Genomic DNA, 18,199 nt, shown 5'->3' on the forward strand with positions numbered 1-18,199 from the left:
GCATTCCAGCAGAGCATCCTTTTAACTCTGTGAGAACTATCACAGCTCTGGGGGGTGGGGGGGGTGAAATTTTAAGCTTGTCTTACATGGATTGCTTTTCTCAAGTAGCATTTACTATGAGAAGTGTGAGAAAATGAGAGCAGAGGTCCTAGAGGAGAAATTTGATGGGCAAAGAAGGGGAAGAGAGCCTAAGAATTTATTGAGTCCACCTGTGTGCATGTGCATGAATTTTTTTCTGCTTAGACATTGACATTCCTCAAAGTACTCTCAGTTGATAGCTCAGAGTGCCCTAATGATAATTGCATTTACACTAAATGTGGAGCAGCATCAATACTGATATACAAATAACATGAAGCTGCCAGCCATCCTAACTAATCAAATGGAACTTGGCCCCTGTCTCAGTCAGGAAAAACAGGGAAGAATTCATCTTTAAGCAAGAGCTTAAAGAAGGGTGGATGTGGTGGCCCTCCTGTTAAATGTGTCCTTCTATGCAAAAGGATAGGAAGAGGAACAAAAGCTGTCTTGGGGTCTGGAGCATAAATTACAGCACACGTACTTAGATTTTTATAGATGTTAGCAGTATGCAATCACATTTTTTCAGCTCTCAAACAGAAGCATCTCAGATTCTATCCCTTGATACAGTTATGCTAAAAAAATATTTAATTGCTATTATGTTTGGATGGAAAATAGGCTTTAACCTTGAGGTGCTGAAACAGCAAATAAGATACTGTGTTCAGGTAAGGATCTGTGACCTGTAACAGGTGTGAGGGGCTGCAGAAGTGACCTGCTTTTACTTCACAGCATAGAGTAGAGGGAACCTTGCTGAGTGCTAATTAATTGTTGCTTTCATGCAAAATAATTTTTACCTTCAAATAGCCTTGAAAAGAGTTCTCTCAGTTTTATCATCTAGGAGAAGTTGATACTCAGAAGCTTCATGAAATAGGATCTAACCCCAAGATCTGAGCTCTTTAACATTATGGATTTGAATGGAAACAGGTTTGATACAATTTAAGCAAGCCATGTACAATTTAAAAGTAACTCTGTATCTTTCAGGGCATTAGTGTGCAGTTTTATGTTTTGGGGCATTGTTTTAACTGTGGAAGTAAGTATTGCAGGTGATTTTGTTTTTTCTGCATGCAATATTTCTGCTGAGATAGGAACTGGCTCTTCCACTGACTTGCACAGCCTTTCCTCCTGGGATGGGATGGGAAGGTGCACAAACACCTGCAGCACAGGTAACCCCATTCTTCTGGCACCTGGAGTATCCCAGCTTCCCTCCAGGTGTGTGCCATGAGCAGCTGTGTGGGAGAACCCAGTTCATGTTTGTTCATCCCTCTGCACAGCACACTTCATCCTGAGAAATGGAAACACTTTTGTACAAAAGCAGCCACCCACTCAAAATACATAAATAAAGACTCTTGGATGCATAATCCTTTAAAATACAGCACAGGGGAGATTTCCAGGGAGTGTTTATTATGGTGACAGGTAGAACCAAGTGAGTAAAAGCCTCTCTTGGCTCTCAGTTCTGGAAGGTCCTCATTTGTGATTATAGTCATGATGATAAAGCAATTAAATGCCAGTGAACATATATTTTCCATGGCTGTGAGGCTTCTGGCATAATTATATAATAAAAAATGCCATTAAAGAGCAATAATATTATTAGTGCATCACTTGGAAGACGTGCACAGCTTGGATGCTAAGAGCACAAAACAACCAAAGCCCAAAACCAACCCTGATGTTCCCAGGTGTGGAATTCAGAACAGAAACCTCTGTGCCTGTTGTTGTTGCTACAAGATACTCTGATGCACCACAGGATATTTGCACCTCCAACTGGCCAAATCCTTTTTGCTGTGCGTCCTTTTAGCTTAGGAAATCTAAACTTTGGGTTGGGTATGGTCAGTTAAAAGCTACGAGACATGTCGAGTGATAACTCTGGGGTCCTGACTCACCTCGGTGCCTTCAGTAAAACTTGTGAGATTAAACCTTGCGAAAATGTGAAAATATATTCCCGTAGTGTGAAGCCCATTTTATTACAAATTCTGTGTGGATGGGTGTTGCTGTTTTTAGGCTTGATACACCCAGGCAGTGGTGCAATCCTGTCTTTCATCCACCAAGATGTGCTGTGTTGTTAATGAAGGACCTAAAGGCTGCTTTGGTCCCATTAACCATGGCCTGGCTCATCCTTTTCCAAGTGCTCCAGGAGTTACTCTGTCAACAGACCTGGTATTCCAAATTCCATTTAATCACACAGATCGAAGAGTTCTTGTTTCATAACTTGCATTGTATTTCCTATTTTTAGCATTGAGGTAATTAATTTGTTATAAACAGTATTGATGAAAGTCTTCTAGAGGTGGAAGCATTCCAGTAACAGCTGAAACTAGTAATGTAATAGATCTACAAAATATGAAATGTGTATCGAGATCTGAAAGAAAAAATGATCCAAACCACATCTTTTGTTTGATACTGGAGAGCATGGGTTGATCCATGGCCTGGGTCACTGCTTGCTCAGTATCACGGTGCACTCAGGGATGTCACAACTCTGAACAGATGCTCAGAAGGTCAAGCTGTGGCTCCTGGCTGTAAACTCCAAACCACCTCTGGAAACTTCATAGCACCCTCTGTAAAAGGGGCAGAACCTTTATAAAAGAGGTCAGGCATGCCCTTAAACTCAAACATAATAGTTTTGCTTATAGTCTTTTTGAAGTTAGGATTTAAAAATCTGTTATTATAAAAAGGGAAGAAACAAATTACAGCTGTAATGTTTTGTTTTCATGGCTGGCAAAATGCCTTCTTAGAAACATTTATTTTAGGAAGAAACCCACTACCATCCAAATGATTGCATGTGTTTATTTCTTTTGGATGTTTGAGAATATCCCAAAATTACACCATAAAAAGACTGCAAAGATTTAGAACAATCTGCCAGTAATCTGGCTCGAAAGCCCAGTTAATTGTTTTGTGGGAAAGGTGTTTTTGCAGAATTTCTCACTGTACCTCCATCCCTTCCACTCTGTGTGGAGCCTGTATTTGTTTCACCACTGACTGGAGAATGTGCTGCCCCTAATCCAGTGAGCTGAGCAAACTCCTTGTCAAGGTAAACCATTCCAGACCCATCAGGAACACTCCAGCCCAGCCTTTGGAGAGGAGGGTGAGCCCTGTGTGGGTTTGGGAATAGGAGTGGATGCTCTAGCTTGGGTTTATAACGAGCCCAGGGCAAGCACCAGCTTTATTTAGACAGCAGTCACTCACACATGTAATGAGCCCTTTAATTAGGTTTTCACAATGTGACAAAAAAATGTCTCATCAAAATATTTATAGTTGGGTTTTGATTTAAGTCTTCATTGCCTGTATAAAACAAAACTTGTCATCTGAGGTAAAGCATCTGGCAAGTCGGTAAGTGTTAGCTCATGAATCGAGCGTGACTATTCTGGGACTGGGGGATTACTCAGATGTAGTAGGGATGCATCCAAGAAGGGATGTGGATAAAAAGAGGATGTCAAGTTTATGGTGTGATTATTTTTTTTGTTTTTTTTTTTTTTCCTCCCCTTCATGTTTTATTCAGGCCAACAGGTTTGTGCATAGCTCATCCTGCTGCTTTTCCAGAGTTTTTGTTGATGGATGTCTATGGGAGCATCCTGCTAATTGATAGGTGGCATTTGTGGAAATTAGACACCTAAGGTGGGCTCTCAGGTGTTAGGGCAGTGGAGAGCAGAGGTATACAAATTGGTAATTTGGTTACTTCTCAATTAGTGGTTCTAATTAGGATTAGAAAATTTAGGATTTGAAATCTTGCTTGTTTTAACGTGATGGCAAAAGTCAGCAGAGGGAAAGGGTAAAGAAATGTGCTGTGAATTTAAAGCTGAGGAGCAGCTCTGGGCCATCTGAATCCCCTGCTCCAGCTGCTTGGATCTTGGACTTGCAGGAGCCCAGGAAGTGCTGGCAATCCTGGCATAGCGGAGCCCTCCTTGGGCTTGGTGTTTGGGGAGGGAGGGGAAGAGCTTATTTTCCTCTGGAGTTTCTCCAGAGCCATTTTCCATTTTGAAATGGAGCAGACACAACTGTATGGTTAGCTTTAATTTTGGTGGAGAAGTTTGCCAGTGTTTCTGCTTTTTAGTTTTTTTAGTGTTATTTGTAAACCCTTGCCAAAAGCCTCTCTCTCTTTCCCACAACTCTTTTAAGAGAACTTGTTTGATCTGTTGTCTTATCTAAGATTATGGCTAATTACTCAATAAAGAACTTTTTTTCCAAGGTCTTTTTTCCCCCCCTTTTAAGTATCATCTCATGGGGTGAAATTTCTTCCTCTTTTGATTTTGCTCCATCACAACTGAGCTTTCATCAAGACATGTCTCAGAATCTGAAGGGAGCAGTTAGTGCGAAACGAAGCCTTTAGATTTTCCCTTTCCTTTTTATGCTAAAGCTGAAAGATGAAGCATATGGAAAAGAAAATAGCATTAAATCTCCCACACCAAAAGGAAAAGCACTGAGGATATGGCTGTTGCAGGAGAGGTTTGAGCTGCATGCTTCATTTACTACTTTGTGCAGACATAACAAAGAATTTACTTTAGTCCCCGTGGTACTCACACAGCCTATTGCGTGGTAGGCAGAGGGAAAGCAATGAGCCTTGTGTTACAGAACAGCAGCAAACTGGGGATTCAGGTGCTTTAAAGACAAATGTTTCCTTAATAATCTCATTGTATAGACCTAGTTCCTTTTTTGGTTTATGTTTCCCATTTCTGAAAAAGGAGGTTTTGAGCGTTGTGCAAATAGTTTTGTTTGAATGATGCATACAGTGGGGGCCCATAGCAGAGATTTTACTTAATAATTCACAAAAAAATAAAAAAAAAAGCAAAACCAAAGAAGTCCTGTTACAAGAGATTTGTTTTTTAACAAACACAAAGCAGAGAGGGAAATGTCAGAGACCTCAGGTCAGATCTCACTTGGTGTTTGTGAACTAGTTCTGGTAAGGAAGGAAAAAGGCTGGCATGCCACAGTCTAAGCTAAATTTTGGATTTGAGATTTTGTAACTTTGGTGTTGTGTACCTCTTGGAAAAACTCAGAGATGTGAAGTCCCCAAAGGGGTCTTTCCCAGTTCAGGATTGGGGGTAAACCTGTAAGATTTCAAATGAAACCCAACCTTAAAACCTCAGAACATGGAAATACAGAGTGTGGCTCATCATTGCCATTTATTGAAGCATTGTGCTGTTAGGTCACAAAACACAGCACTGCCACTGAAGTAATGGGAGCAGATAAAAAGGCTGCTTAAAAGGCAGAGGTTTTTGTGTGCACACATCTCCTTATATTGACAAGTGGGAAAATATTGAAGAGCACTGGAGCATTTAATTGAGTTTGTGCAAAATGTCCAGGTATGTAATGCTGGGCCATGGGGGCAATTTAAGTGTTTGTGTCTGCAAATGGAGTGGGCACAGCTCTGTTTCAGGTTATTTTTGTGTTGGATTTTTTGGCTTTAGAAAAACCAGGTAAAAAACCTGCTGCTGTCTCACCCCTGCTCCAAGAATGATGCCAGTTTGTATGATTTTTTTTAATTAAACATCTATTCAGAACTTAGCAACAGGCAGAGAAAAATGGATTTGTCTATATCCTGTTGGTAAGAATGAATGATGGAAATAAGTGAAGTTTAATTAAAAATAAAAGCCAAATGGCTTCAGCTCTCCTCTTGCCCAGGTTAGGGCATATCTTAGGTCACTGTGGGACTTGGGAAGGGAATTTTAGTTAATTCACACACAGATGGGGCCAGTAAATACTGAAGATAAAAGGAAATGATTTTAAAACTCATGTTCATTGTCTAATCTAGACATACTCTGCAAAAGAAACAATTTAAGTTTTATTTTCTTTGTATTGTGGCAGTTCTGAGTAGGCAGTGTTGCATCAAAAACTTTTCATCCTGTTCTGAGACAAAGCTTGAGTGCCCTTTGTCTCTCCCTGACTCACTTCCCAGGAACTTTTCAACCAGCTGGGCAGCTTCAGTACCCTGGTACAGATTTTGTTGGCGAGAAGTAGAAGTGTCAAAAATAATAAAGTACCTGCAAGGGTTATAGGTGGGCATAAGAAGAAAATTCTTTTACCAAAGGGAAAAATCTTTAACAATCTTATACCTTGTTTGACACTGGAGCATTGAGGCAGCAGGCAAAACCTGATAAAAAAGAACCTAAAAAAAAAAACCCTTCCCTGACCAGAGGAAATGCTGTTGTTTTAACTCAGGTTAAAATATTATTTCAGCATTTCATGTGTAGGTTCTGCAATGCAAAATATGGAAATGATTGTGTTCAGTGTATTGTCACAGCAATGCTGTGATTTCACCAGCAGCTAAATCTACTCCCAGGGCTGCTCTCTGATCTGTAATGGCAACATACTTCTTAATTTATATGAAGTTCTCTTAATTTTTCACACAATTTGATCACCTGAAGGAGTCTGTTTCTCTGAGGGAATATTGATGTAGACTTTTGGCCTTGCCCAGTCCTTCATTATGATATTAGCACTTAATTAGTTGTCTCTGTTTCAGTAAAAAAAAAAAAAATTGAAAAGCTGATGAATGAAATGAACAGAAAAAGCAGGAAAGCAGGTGTGGAATGCCCTTTGTGGGCAGAGAGGTATTCATGGTATTTAAATGGTGAAGGAATTTTTCTGGAGTAGAATAATGATTACTATCAGCTGGCATTATTCAGATGTCAGGTCTATTTCTTAAAATTTTACTGTCTCCTTGCATATTATTAGAAGGCAAGTCCTGCTGACTGAGATCTCCAGCCTTGCCTGAGATCCTGGAGGTGTTGCCTTACTCAGACTGAAGAAAGCCACAAGTCTTAAGCATAAGGACCTACAAACCTAATTATTGCTGAAATGTGTGTTTGCAGAGTGGGACCTGGTGCAGAAAGGCTCCTGCCTCTTGGGGAGTGACTTTGTGACAGGAATGGGGCAGGGCTGAGCAGAACCTGGGGCTGGATGGACACCATGCCCAAACCAGGTGGGGTGGCACCAGAGATCTGTCCCTGATGTAGAACTTCTCCTGCTGGAATGTCTTGAAGGAGTGTTGGTACTAGAGAATGGAAAAAGTTGCTTCAGTTTTGAGCTGAGCCAGATTAAAGACAGTGTAAACTTAGGGCTGGCTTCAGGGGAAAGATTGACTCTTTAATTGTACCCATTTTTAGCAAGTGAAATCTGTGTTTGCCTGTTTAGGCTGGTTTCAGGGAGACCCTTTCATTTTCATGTGTGAAAATGAAGTTGCATCCCAAACAGTTCTGTAGACTGTTGTGTTTTCTGGATTAGATACTGAAATTGTTGGGGGTTTAAGTTTTGGCTTTTATTTTTTGTCTTCTTGGGTTTTTTTTTTTGTATTGGGCAACTGCTGTGTTTTCCAGCCTAGACTGCAGCTTAAATCTGTATTTTTTATGACCCTTTGCAACAAGAAGGTGAAATATCAGTGGCCTGATTTTACATAACTTGAGGAACTACTTGCAAAAAACATGTATGGATTTTAAGCCTCCTATTTCCTGAAGCTTTCCAGAGTGATCTTTGGGTCTGAGCATGTCTCACTTGTGACCACAGAGTTTCCTTCCTCTGCTGTAATACCATTATCTACTTGTGGGTTAACTCTGCTAAAAAATAAAGAGCTGGGCTGTGGTGGCATCAAATGTGGCAGATTGTGCCAGGAGCTTGCTTGAACTCAGCAAAACCACCTCAATTTGCTTATTCAATTCTCCAAGAAAAAGACTAAACATGTTTATTTCCTCCCAAATCATGACTTGCATCTGACATACCATTTGTTCTGATTTAAATCTCGAATGTGTGGCCAGAGACAATCCAGGCTGTGGGCTGCTAGAGCAGCAGCTCACATATCTTGAAAAGCGCTTAATAAAGCGATTATGGAAGGGAAATGCGAACTCCACCTGAATTCTGATGACATCCCGTGGTTTCTGTTGTGACGGCCGTGGTGGCAGCCGGCACAGACGCTCCTGTGCCTGATTGTGAGCTGCAGGAAGCTGCTGTTCGCATTTATCCGCGTGCCACCGAGCTTCCCACAAACACTCCACACCTGCGCGAGCTTGTTCAATAACTGAAAATTAGCTGAAGCCAGCTGTTGGGGAAAGGAAAGGCACTTTGTCATCCTGCCTTTATTTCTGTCATCTTGCGGTGGCGGCTTTCTTCAGGCACCTACCGAGGAAATATGTCAAAACCAAAAGATGTTCGGCATGAGCACTCAGGAGTTTGGGGAGGTTTTTCAAGGAAGGGAAAATACTTCACTTTTGTGGAGATGGCTGTGTGTGCTCTGTATTTAAATCCAGGTACCTGTGTTTATTATACCTGCCAGAGGAGTTAGAGTAGAGAGGCACTGCTGATTTGGAGTTGGAATTTTACTTTATAGGTGTGATTAGGGCACAAGGAATTTGTAACCAGAAAGAAGCTCATTCTGATGGTCAACCAGGAGCTGTGCCCCAGCCCAGTTCTGATAACACTTCTTCCTTTTCCTCTCTAATTTTGGCCACTGAGGTCTAAGAGGGCAACTTTTTAATCTGGGTTAAAGTTAGCTCAAGGGAAAGCTTCTGATGCCATTTCTATTGAGACACCATCATGGCATTCCTGAAGTATTTTGGACAACCCCTATTTACCTGACCTTGCTCTCAGAAAATTGCTGCTTCACAGACAGTGCAGTTGGTCCTGTGAGTCATCAGAATACTTTTTTGATGACCATTATTTTTTTTTGCTCACATTTCAAGCATGGCTGGAGGCTGAAGCAACTCATATTGAGTGGTGAAAACAAGGCCTTCAATAAGCTCCAGAACTGCTGATTGCATTGATTGTTTGGAACCTTTTAACAAAGATGTTTCACCACAAATATAATGAAGGCTTTCTTTTTTACTTCACTTTAAGTCCTTTAATTAGAGGACAAAATGCAGTTACTATGTGTAACTTACTGTACCACAAGCTGTGCTGGAGTTAATACTGTATTAAACCAGTAACTGTTTCATTAACTGTATTAACAGACCCATAATCAGAGCAAGGAAGTTTGATGTCTTCCTTTTAATATCCCTGCGTTCCAGCTTTGTTTACAGCTTTATTGGCATAGCTGGTGTGTCAGCAGGTATCCTTACTTTATAGTATGCAGACCTTTTAATTGCCCTCATTGTTGAGAAATTAATTTCTATTGAATTTTGAGAAGTGATAGCTGCTGAAGCGTGTAATCAGGTTGGGATGTATTTTGCAAGCACGAGCCCGTGGCCCCTGTTGTGACAGCTGCTGTGCCACCTTTGTGCCTTGCTGTGTGCTGCAGAGATATGGACACTGAGCATCAAGAAGAAAGAAGGATGTTGGCTGGGTCAGCAAGCTTTGCTCCTGCATTTGGTGAGTAATTAGGTGATGTCAATGCTGTTGTGGTGTAGTTGAGATTACTCTTTCATTCACTGAATGAAAGTAAACACCTATTTATTCTGCAGCAGGGTTGGACTCTGTGGGTTTATCTCCCCCAAAATTACTGTTCTGGAATGAAATTTCTAGTGCTGAGTCATATTTTTTGAGGGTTTTTTTTGCCCTTCCTTCGTATGAATCTGTACATAAAATGGTATTTGGTTTTTTGGAGCATGCAGTGTGTGCCTCAAAAGTGAATAATTGTCCACCTCCTGTTGGGCAGGGACACTTGAGCCAGACAGTCAGAGCTCTTTATTTCACGTTTGAGTACAAACCCCTCGAGTTTGGATGATTGCTGGTCCCATTAGAGCACTGTGACTGGTGGTAATGGCATTTCATAAAACTGAAAGTCCCTGGAAGGTATCCAGAGATTAAGATGTTTGTGTGAATCTTTTCTAAGAAGGGATGTAAATAATTGGCTGTAAATACCTTAAGAATCTAAGAGGGTTGGAAGAGTAATCATGGGTGACAGGGAAGGCAAACTGATGAGTTTCTCCTGGATGCTTTCTAGCTGATGAGAAGGTGCTCTGTGATAAAAGTTGCTGGATTTTGGTAACTTGGTAAAAGCCCAAGTTCTCTGGGACACCGTAGGGAATATACACTTGGTTAATCTTTATTCCTTCTCTTTTGCATTGAATATGTAGGAGTTCTGGGAGCCAGTGTTGACAGTAATCCATCAGCTCTTCCATGTGATTCCATGCAGCCTGGCTGTGTGACTGCCAGCACATCCCGTGGGGTGACCTGGCTGAGTGCTCTGCTCTGGGTCACTTTCCCTCTGCTTCTGGAACTCGTGGGCAGTCAGCAGAGGGGATCAGCGACTCACAGGCACCACTGAGAGGGGTTTTTATCTCAACCCACAAATTTCCTCACTGTTACTCCTTGGATTCTCTCCCCCATCACACTGGGGAGTCTGAGCTGTGGCTGAGGTTAAACCACACCATGCTGGGAAGATTATCAATCTCCTTCACCCATTGCTGCTATTCTGCCTTCTGTCATTGATAAAACCCCACTTTAATGCTAGAGACAGGAAAATAACCCCCCAAAATGCTTTACTATCTCTGGAGGAAATAGGGGTTTTATTTTCTATATAAACATTGAAGATGTGTGTGCACTGGCACTCTGAGAACCACCTGTAGTTAAATGGCTGTTGTTTCTGCAGAGAACCAGGAAAGCTCTATTTTTCCAATTACAAATGGGGAAAATCCACAGGGTGATATTGGATTAATTGACAGACAGCCATGCATGAGTAATCCTGTACTTCCAAATGTAAATAACAAGTGCTTTGGAACAGTTAGAATAAAGATTTTTATATTTATTGAAATTAATCCAAAACTGTGAGCTGTGTCTGTACACAGTAAAGAAATAAGTGATCATTAAACAAAACCCACAGCCTTGTCTGTGCTGCACAGAACCTGTGTACCAGCCTTTTAAAAAAATCATTGTTGGAGTAATTGCTTTTCTTTATGCTTTAGCATAGAACAGCTCCAACATCACAGTTGAAAATGAGGAAGAAAAATGTGCTTTAAGTGGTTTTACTTAACTAATTACATGGTTAGGCGCGTAATTTAAATAAAATGCCTTGATTTGTTAATAAGTTGTTTAAATTAATAGGGGGGAAAAAAGTGCTCTAGCAGTTCATCTTATACCCCTGCAGTTTAACATGGAATACCATGTTTAATGTGGCAACTGACTCTGAGGGAGTAATACACCACCAGTAACAAAAAAACAAACAAAGAGATGTTCTAGCCCTGGTAAGATGAATTCTCTTCTTTACACAAATGAACCAAGGGAAGGAAATCACACTTCATGTGCACATTTTTATTTTGTTTACTTTTATGCAAATCAGGCTGTTGCAGGGGAATTAGTTGTAAACTCCAGGACAGACTAATTTGATATTGTCCCAGAAGGATGTACACTGGAATATTTAACAAAAGCAACGATGCCAGTGAATAAATGACATTAAAAGTATTACTTTTGCATAATTTATGTTCAGTGGTGCTGATATCAGGCCTCACTTCATCACCTGCTTACACAGAGAGTGCTGGATGTTTCAAATCTCATTAAGCTATTTATTCATTGTAATGAATGATTTTAATGTACTGTATTAAGGTTATGCCACACTGCACTGTTCAAAAATCCATCTTACTGTACACATTTTAATGTTTGCAGTCAAATTAATACCTTTATTACTGCCTCAATGGTTGAGTGGACACTGTTCATACATTAATCATTGTTGTCTCTGCTTCATCCAACTCCTTTGCTTAAGTTTCTAATGCCACATTCCTTGATAGAGATGTAATAATCTACAATCACACAATTTGCATCTGCGTGCAAGGCCCAATGCCAGAGCCTGGCCATTGTGTTTCTCAGCTGCTCTTAGATACACAAAATGTATGTTATTTCCATGCACCTTGTCAGAAATCCATTAAATTTTAAGATAATAAATGCATATCCAGCAGCCTCTGCTAACTTCCCCTCCAAAATCCTTCCTATTGTTGTCTGTGCACAGCAAAGACAGGTGATATTTCATAGCACCAACAGCAGGGAGATGAAATTGAAGTTCTTTTACTCCTGTAATAAATCTGATCAGATTTTAGATTTAGATGCATTTTAAAAGCATGCTAATTGCCGAGTGCCAGTACTGGGGTGGCTGATGGGGATTTTGTACCTTACTGTTAACACACCGAAGGGCAGATGTCAACTGTTACATCTGAACTTGCAAATTATATCTCCTCACTTGATATGCTTTAATAAATAATGTCTTGAGTTGATTGTTGGTCTCTTCCCTGGAGTTTTTTTATTCCTGATTCTTTATAACCCACTGAGTGCTTGAAATTCCAGCCATGTAAAAGGTGATTGAAAATTGCTTATCTGAGACAGGGGAAAAAAAAAGAGCTAAAAGCTGTATTTTACTGGAAAATGTTTGTGGGAAAATTTGGTTAAATAGGCTTTAGATAACTAAATTCTGATTCTGGTTCTAAGACTGTGAATGATTTTGATGGCAAAGCCTTGAAGAAGGCCAGCAATATCAGAACATGAAAAGCAAAGCTTCAGCTTGAATTGTAGCTAAATTGACTGCCCAAATGTTAATTAACCAAAATCTGAGCTTCTCACACATTAGTTACAATTAGCAGTAGCAACATCTTTTATGTCTTAATTCATATAGTGCTCTCATACACCAGTATGAGAATGATGAAGGTTCTTCCTCAGAAGCTGTTTCCCATCATGATAGTGCAGAACAGTGCTGGAATGTATGCACTGCCCATGGGACAGGATCTTCCATCCCTGTGCAAGAAGGAAATGCTGCTTCTGTCTCTGCTCTTTCAAAGGCAGATTTTTAGCACCTGGTTTCTAGGTCGTGATCTGACATACAAATACACTTCTATAATTTAACAGCAAATACTCCAGAAGAGCCCAAGCAAAGCCTTGGAGATTGTCAGGTTCCTTAGTTTACATCTCACTTCCCATCCAGTGCTTAGAAGTGTTGGTGATGCTCAGCCCTGGCAGGTTGGAATTGGATCCCTATCTGAGATGGAGCTGTCCATTTTGATCCAGGAGGACTGCAACCATCTCTTCCTCTTGGGGAAGGACAATGAAATTCCCGTTCCTCTGGGTGTGCCAATGAAGTTTGGAGGCAGAGAGGTGCAGCTGGGCTGGCATTGGCGTGATCTAGTACGGCGTAATTTACGTTTAAATGACCAAAGAGAATTAAACCTTCTCTGCCCAAAAATGTCTCCCAATTTCTAGGCAGCATGCTGCTAAAAGGCATTAGTGAAGTTCTTGGACTCCTGACAGTTTTTGGGATCAGGCTCTCTTTGGGAGTTTACCCTGGGCAGATGCACTCAGCATTGGCATGCTGCTCAGCAAGCTGAAAGAAATCCCAGCGATCCTAAATTTGGGCCAGGTTTTCTCCTAGTTGACAGAATGTCAGTGAGCCAGGGAAGAAATTTAAGGGGGTTATCTTCTCAAGATATTAAGCTCTTCCAAGCTGACAGCTTTGTTGCAGAGGTCAGCTAGGAGGAACAAGAAAGAGGCCCTGTGATGCAAAGATGGACTGACAGATATGATTTCTTTTCCTTTTATTGAATTATAATGTCAGTGGTTGTGTCCCATTACTCCTATGAGGCTGGAAGCCTCCATCTGAAATTGGAAAAAATGGATTTTAGTTGGTAAAGACAGATTTTTCTTGTTTTGTTCACCGCTCTTCAAGGTAGCTCAGGTGTGAGGCAGTGCGTGAGCTGGGGCTGGCTGATGAAATCCAAATTAACTCTGTGTATGGAACAGAAACAGTGAATGCAAACCCTGAGGATGGGGTGTTTTTCCCAGTGATGAATCTGCAGAGTCATCATCCTTGCAGCCCCAGACAAAGGGGTTTGGGTAGCTCAGTGCAGGAAATGCAAAATGCTGAGGATTTGATCTGTTTGGCTGGGCCTGTGTTTGAAGACAAACCAGGTCGAGTTTTCCTATGTAAAGTTTCTCCATGGTTGCAGTAACAACAGGATCCTTCCCTGGTCTGATTTTCTATTTCATTTCTTTCACTTTAGTTGCTACATGTACAGCAGAAAGGTCATCTTGTCTTTTGTGCTCTGCTTTTGGTGGTGGTGGCTCCATTTTGCCAAAAGTGGCATCATCAGCTATAAGCAGCAGCCTTCTAATGTATTAAAGACAAGAAAATCCTTATGAAAACTGCACTGAATGTACACAATCATTTTGGGTGACACGCTCATCAAAGATAATTGGCAAATTTAAAAGTGCATCTTTTGAGCCATATGTGAAATGTCCAGTAGAGTATGGCTAATACAGGAAATATATTTATGGTTTAAGCTTTCCTAGTGACAGCTCTGCCTGCTGAGTAATGGGATCAGAGAAGAGGGAACTGAACCACCCAATTTCTCTTTTCCAGTCCTAAAATCTCTTCATAAAACTGGGAAGGCAATTTCAGCTATCAGAACATAATGTGTGAATTAACTAGTTATATGTCAGGACCATTTTTTATGATCTCATTTGTTCATATTACCTTGTGCTTTGAGTGGCAAAGGTGTCAGAACCTTAGAAGATGAGACTTATCTGGTTGAGTGTGGTGGTAATAATGTGTACAGTGGCTGCAGCAGCTGAGCTGAAGGCAAACTGGTTCTATAGGGTTGTTTATAAGAAAAAATAATTAAAAAGAACACTATTAAATACACAGCATGTTGTTGTTCTTGAAAGAACTTATATAAATATTGGAAATAACAAAGAATAGAGTTCATTAGAAAAGTTTTGTGATTTAATTTTGAGACCTAGGATTTGTGGATAGGTGAGGAAGACCTGACTTCTTGTAGCTTTTCCCTCCCCAAGAACTCTTTGTTAACTGTAAAAGCATACGAGATCCCAGCCTTTGAGAGCTCTTTACTCTCTTTTTTCAGAGAAAAAACCGTGTTTTCTGTAATTCTGATTTATCTGGTCATCTAACAAAAGTAAACATGCCCCAAGAGCTGCAGAGATAGGCCAAGGTACAAGGCTGATCACAGCATCTTCCAAGGGAAGCATTTTTGCCTGAGCAGCTCTTACAAACAAACAGGAACCCTGGAAGTGGGAGAAGGTGCAGAGGAGCTTCATCTGAGGGAAAATGGGAAGTGTAAGTTCCTGGCCTGGGCTCCTGGAGAAGGCACTAACAGGAGAATAATGGCAGGTGAAGAACATGGTATGGGTGTGTGGCTCCTCTGGATTGTTGGCAGGGCACTGCTGGGAGCACCAACAGCTTTTCCATGGGGACTGATGGGGCACTTCTGTTTTGGCCCAGAATGCCAACCTCCTGTGTCCTGTAAAAATGGTGGAAGCTCTTTATCAGATTGAGAAAAAAATTAGGAAGCAGTGAAATGAGTCCTGTGTAACCTGGAACACTTTCCATGGATGCTTTAGTACAAATTCTTCTCTTGCTGGCTCAGGAGACACCGCTCAGAGCTTTTTGAAGGCAAGGCAGTGGATGTTGGTAGTTAGATGTCAGACATAATCTGTAGAAGAAAATTATTTTTTTTTGTGGGGAGCCTTGTAAGCTTGATTTTAGGGAAACATTCCATTTCATTGTTTCTGATATGTGCAAAGTTAAAGCGAGAAGGACATTATTTCATCTGTGGAGCTTCTTCTCATGAGAAGCAGAACTCTCTCAGTACATCCTGTCTGCTGTTTCAAACTAATAGGGATGTTTTACCAAGGCACACTTCTGGGAATTGAAAGAAATGCGGCATGAAAGAGGTTAAATCAATATCCAGAATTTCAGAAATGTATTTCAAAAGGAATTGTAGCAGTTGATTTTCTCCATTTTTCAGGGAGGTAATGAAAAATAAATGGGGAGACTACTTAGTACTTCATGTCTGATAACTCAGAGAGCATATATACAAAGCTGCAGTCAATTCAAAGGTATTTTTGGAGTGATATATTGATGGATGAAGGCAGCATGGATGGTGTCCTTGGCTGTTCTGTCTGGAGCAGGGTGCTGGGTGTGGCAGTGTGATGAACTGGGTATGCTGAATTCTGGTTTTTTGATATTTTTGTGCCACTGACCAAACCCTCTTTATGTTTTGATTCCATTTTCTCTGATATTCCATCTTGATACGAGGCGGTGTAGACAGAGATTTGGGGGCTGTGCTTGAACACCTGCAGGCAGACACTGTTTGCAGAGGTAAATAAAAATGAAATTAAGAGATGACTGACAGCCTATATCCATAACCTCACTTGTAGTGCTTTCTACCTTTTCAGTACTTCACATTGCAATTTTTATATTCTTCTAATGCATTTTCTTCTGGATGTGGGCAGTAACAGACCTTACAGGCATTATTTGGGAGTGATGTTGCTCTGAGGGTGGCTCTGTTTTATTTTAGTGTTCTTATAGATGTAGTGTCTCTTTGTTTACTCTAGTGTGAACATTAATTGCATGTTAATGTATTATATGCACAATAAAATACATTACTGTTAAGTGTCTATGTTATATTATGCATGTAACACGTTAATATGGAATAATTAGCTAGGTCTTCACTTTGAGGTCCATCACAAATTCTTTAGCTACATGAATTAAATTCATCAAGTAATTTCATGAAATCTTAACCTCTGTAGTGAGTAAAGGAAGCCTTGCTGAGAGCTGGAACATTTTATAGATAGGACTATTTATCCAAAGTTCTATTATTAGCCTAGAAAGAAGGGCTCACCATGTATTTTTATTAAAAATGACAACGTACTTAACATCTTTAATGAAAACTAACCATTGTGATATGAATTTAGAAACCCTGACACCTTCTTTTATAGAAATGAAGTCCCCTAGTATATTAAAATTAACATTTTTTAATAACAAAAAGTGATATAGTCCACTGGAGTAGGACTAAATTTATCTTATGATTGTACTTGTCATGGCTTTGAGTATTTATTGAGTAGTTTTAAAAGTTCATTAAACTCAAGAGATTAAATATTGCCCTGAGCAGTGCTCCATAAAAGAAAAAATATAGTGCTATTACTTGGTAAAATGTTGTGCTATGTTGTTAATTTAACTCCCCTGAGTTCTCATCTTCTGCCTCAAAAGACATTTCTTCATGCTGGTGGAGGTGGCATTTCCATGAGTCTGGGCTGTTGGTCTGGGCTGCAGGTCCTGTCCCTGGAGCTGCCAGGGGGATGCTGTCCTGGGGGTGGGATGCTGGCCCTGCCCCGTTCCCAGGGGAGGGATGTGCTCCTGGGGAGTCAATGCCAGCTCTGCTCCCTGCTTGTGGCAGCTCTGCCTCTGCCAGGACAGCCCTGGCTGAGCTCAGGTACACCCGGCTTTCCTCCAGCGCTCCTGACTCCTGCCAGGGACTCTGCTCCTGCCTTGACAGTTCTCTCCAAGGATACACCTTCAAAGCCTTCCACAGGCATCGTCTTGCAGATTCCCAAGCTGAAAGTGTGTGTGTGTGTGTGTGTGGGGAGCTGTGTGAAAAGGCTTTAAATAATGCAGCTGGTACTGCATGGGATCGCTGCCACGTCCAGAGCATCCTGTGACAGAACTGATGTGCTCTCCTTTGATTTCAGACCCATCATAAACTCATTTCTCTCTAAACAACTTAACATCAATTGCAAGAGATTGTCCTGAGCACAAATCTTGTTATACTTTCTATAACTTAAATAAAAGAACTCTAATTTCTAAGACCTACCCATTTTAAGAGTTATTGGAGAAACTGAGCATAAGATTTCCTTATTTGCTGGTGTGCTTTGTATTCTCCTCTCCCTTGAGTTTCCTTCCCTTTCTCCTTATGCAGATGGTTGAGGGCTTTCTTTAATTGTTATTTTTAACCCCCAGATCCATGTGTGTGCAGCCATATGAGGTTGGTGGGTATTTTTCCAGCTCTGTATGTTCGTGCAGCACTTTTGCCTGGGGACATGCACATTCCACATGCACGCCAGGCACGATGTGTGTGTAAATCAAGGATTGATTTGAAAATTAAACTTGCTGGCCCTCCAGCAATATCTAAGTTTACAGTGACAAAACAATAACAGGGAATTAGAGAGAACCTCTCCTAAAATCAAATCAGGCTCTTGTTTTGCAGCAAGTAATTAGATTGCAGTTTGTTTCATTGCAAAACTCACCATGGCCAGTAAATTAAACTATCACTTGTCTTGCAAAAATAGTTTCTTTTGGACTGTTTGACTGTGGCCTTTTTTTTTGCCCATATTTTCCAGCTTTGTTACCAAATGAAATTAAGTTTTACATTAGAATGGGAAGCAGCTGCTGCTGTTAAATTTGCAGTCTCGGATCTGTTGCACAATTTACTCTGGGCTTTATGAT

The 18,199-nt window shown here is 40.7% G+C and overlaps 1 protein-coding gene across 3 annotated transcripts in view; it reads left to right on the plus strand.

Annotated features, from left to right (window-relative positions):
• The window catches only part of CDH4 (cadherin 4), a 410,156-nt gene that overhangs the window by 49,731 nt on the left and 342,226 nt on the right, over positions 1–18,199 (plus strand). Inside the window, exon 1 of one of the 3 annotated variants that reach the window (XM_086852849.1) lies at positions 8,989–9,351. The exons of the other annotated variants lie outside the window; for them this stretch is intronic. Coding sequence (XP_086708975.1) covers positions 9,285–9,351 — 67 coding nt within the window. The 5' untranslated portion in view covers positions 8,989–9,284. Of the gene's footprint in view, positions 1–8,988; positions 9,352–18,199 lie in introns of those variants that run through there. 3 annotated transcript variants of the gene reach the window in all.

Source organism: Cyanistes caeruleus, chromosome 16 (assembly GCF_971803275.1).
Source record: "Cyanistes caeruleus chromosome 16, bCyaCae1.hap1.1, whole genome shotgun sequence".
Lineage (NCBI taxonomy): Eukaryota > Metazoa > Chordata > Aves > Passeriformes > Paridae > Cyanistes > Cyanistes caeruleus.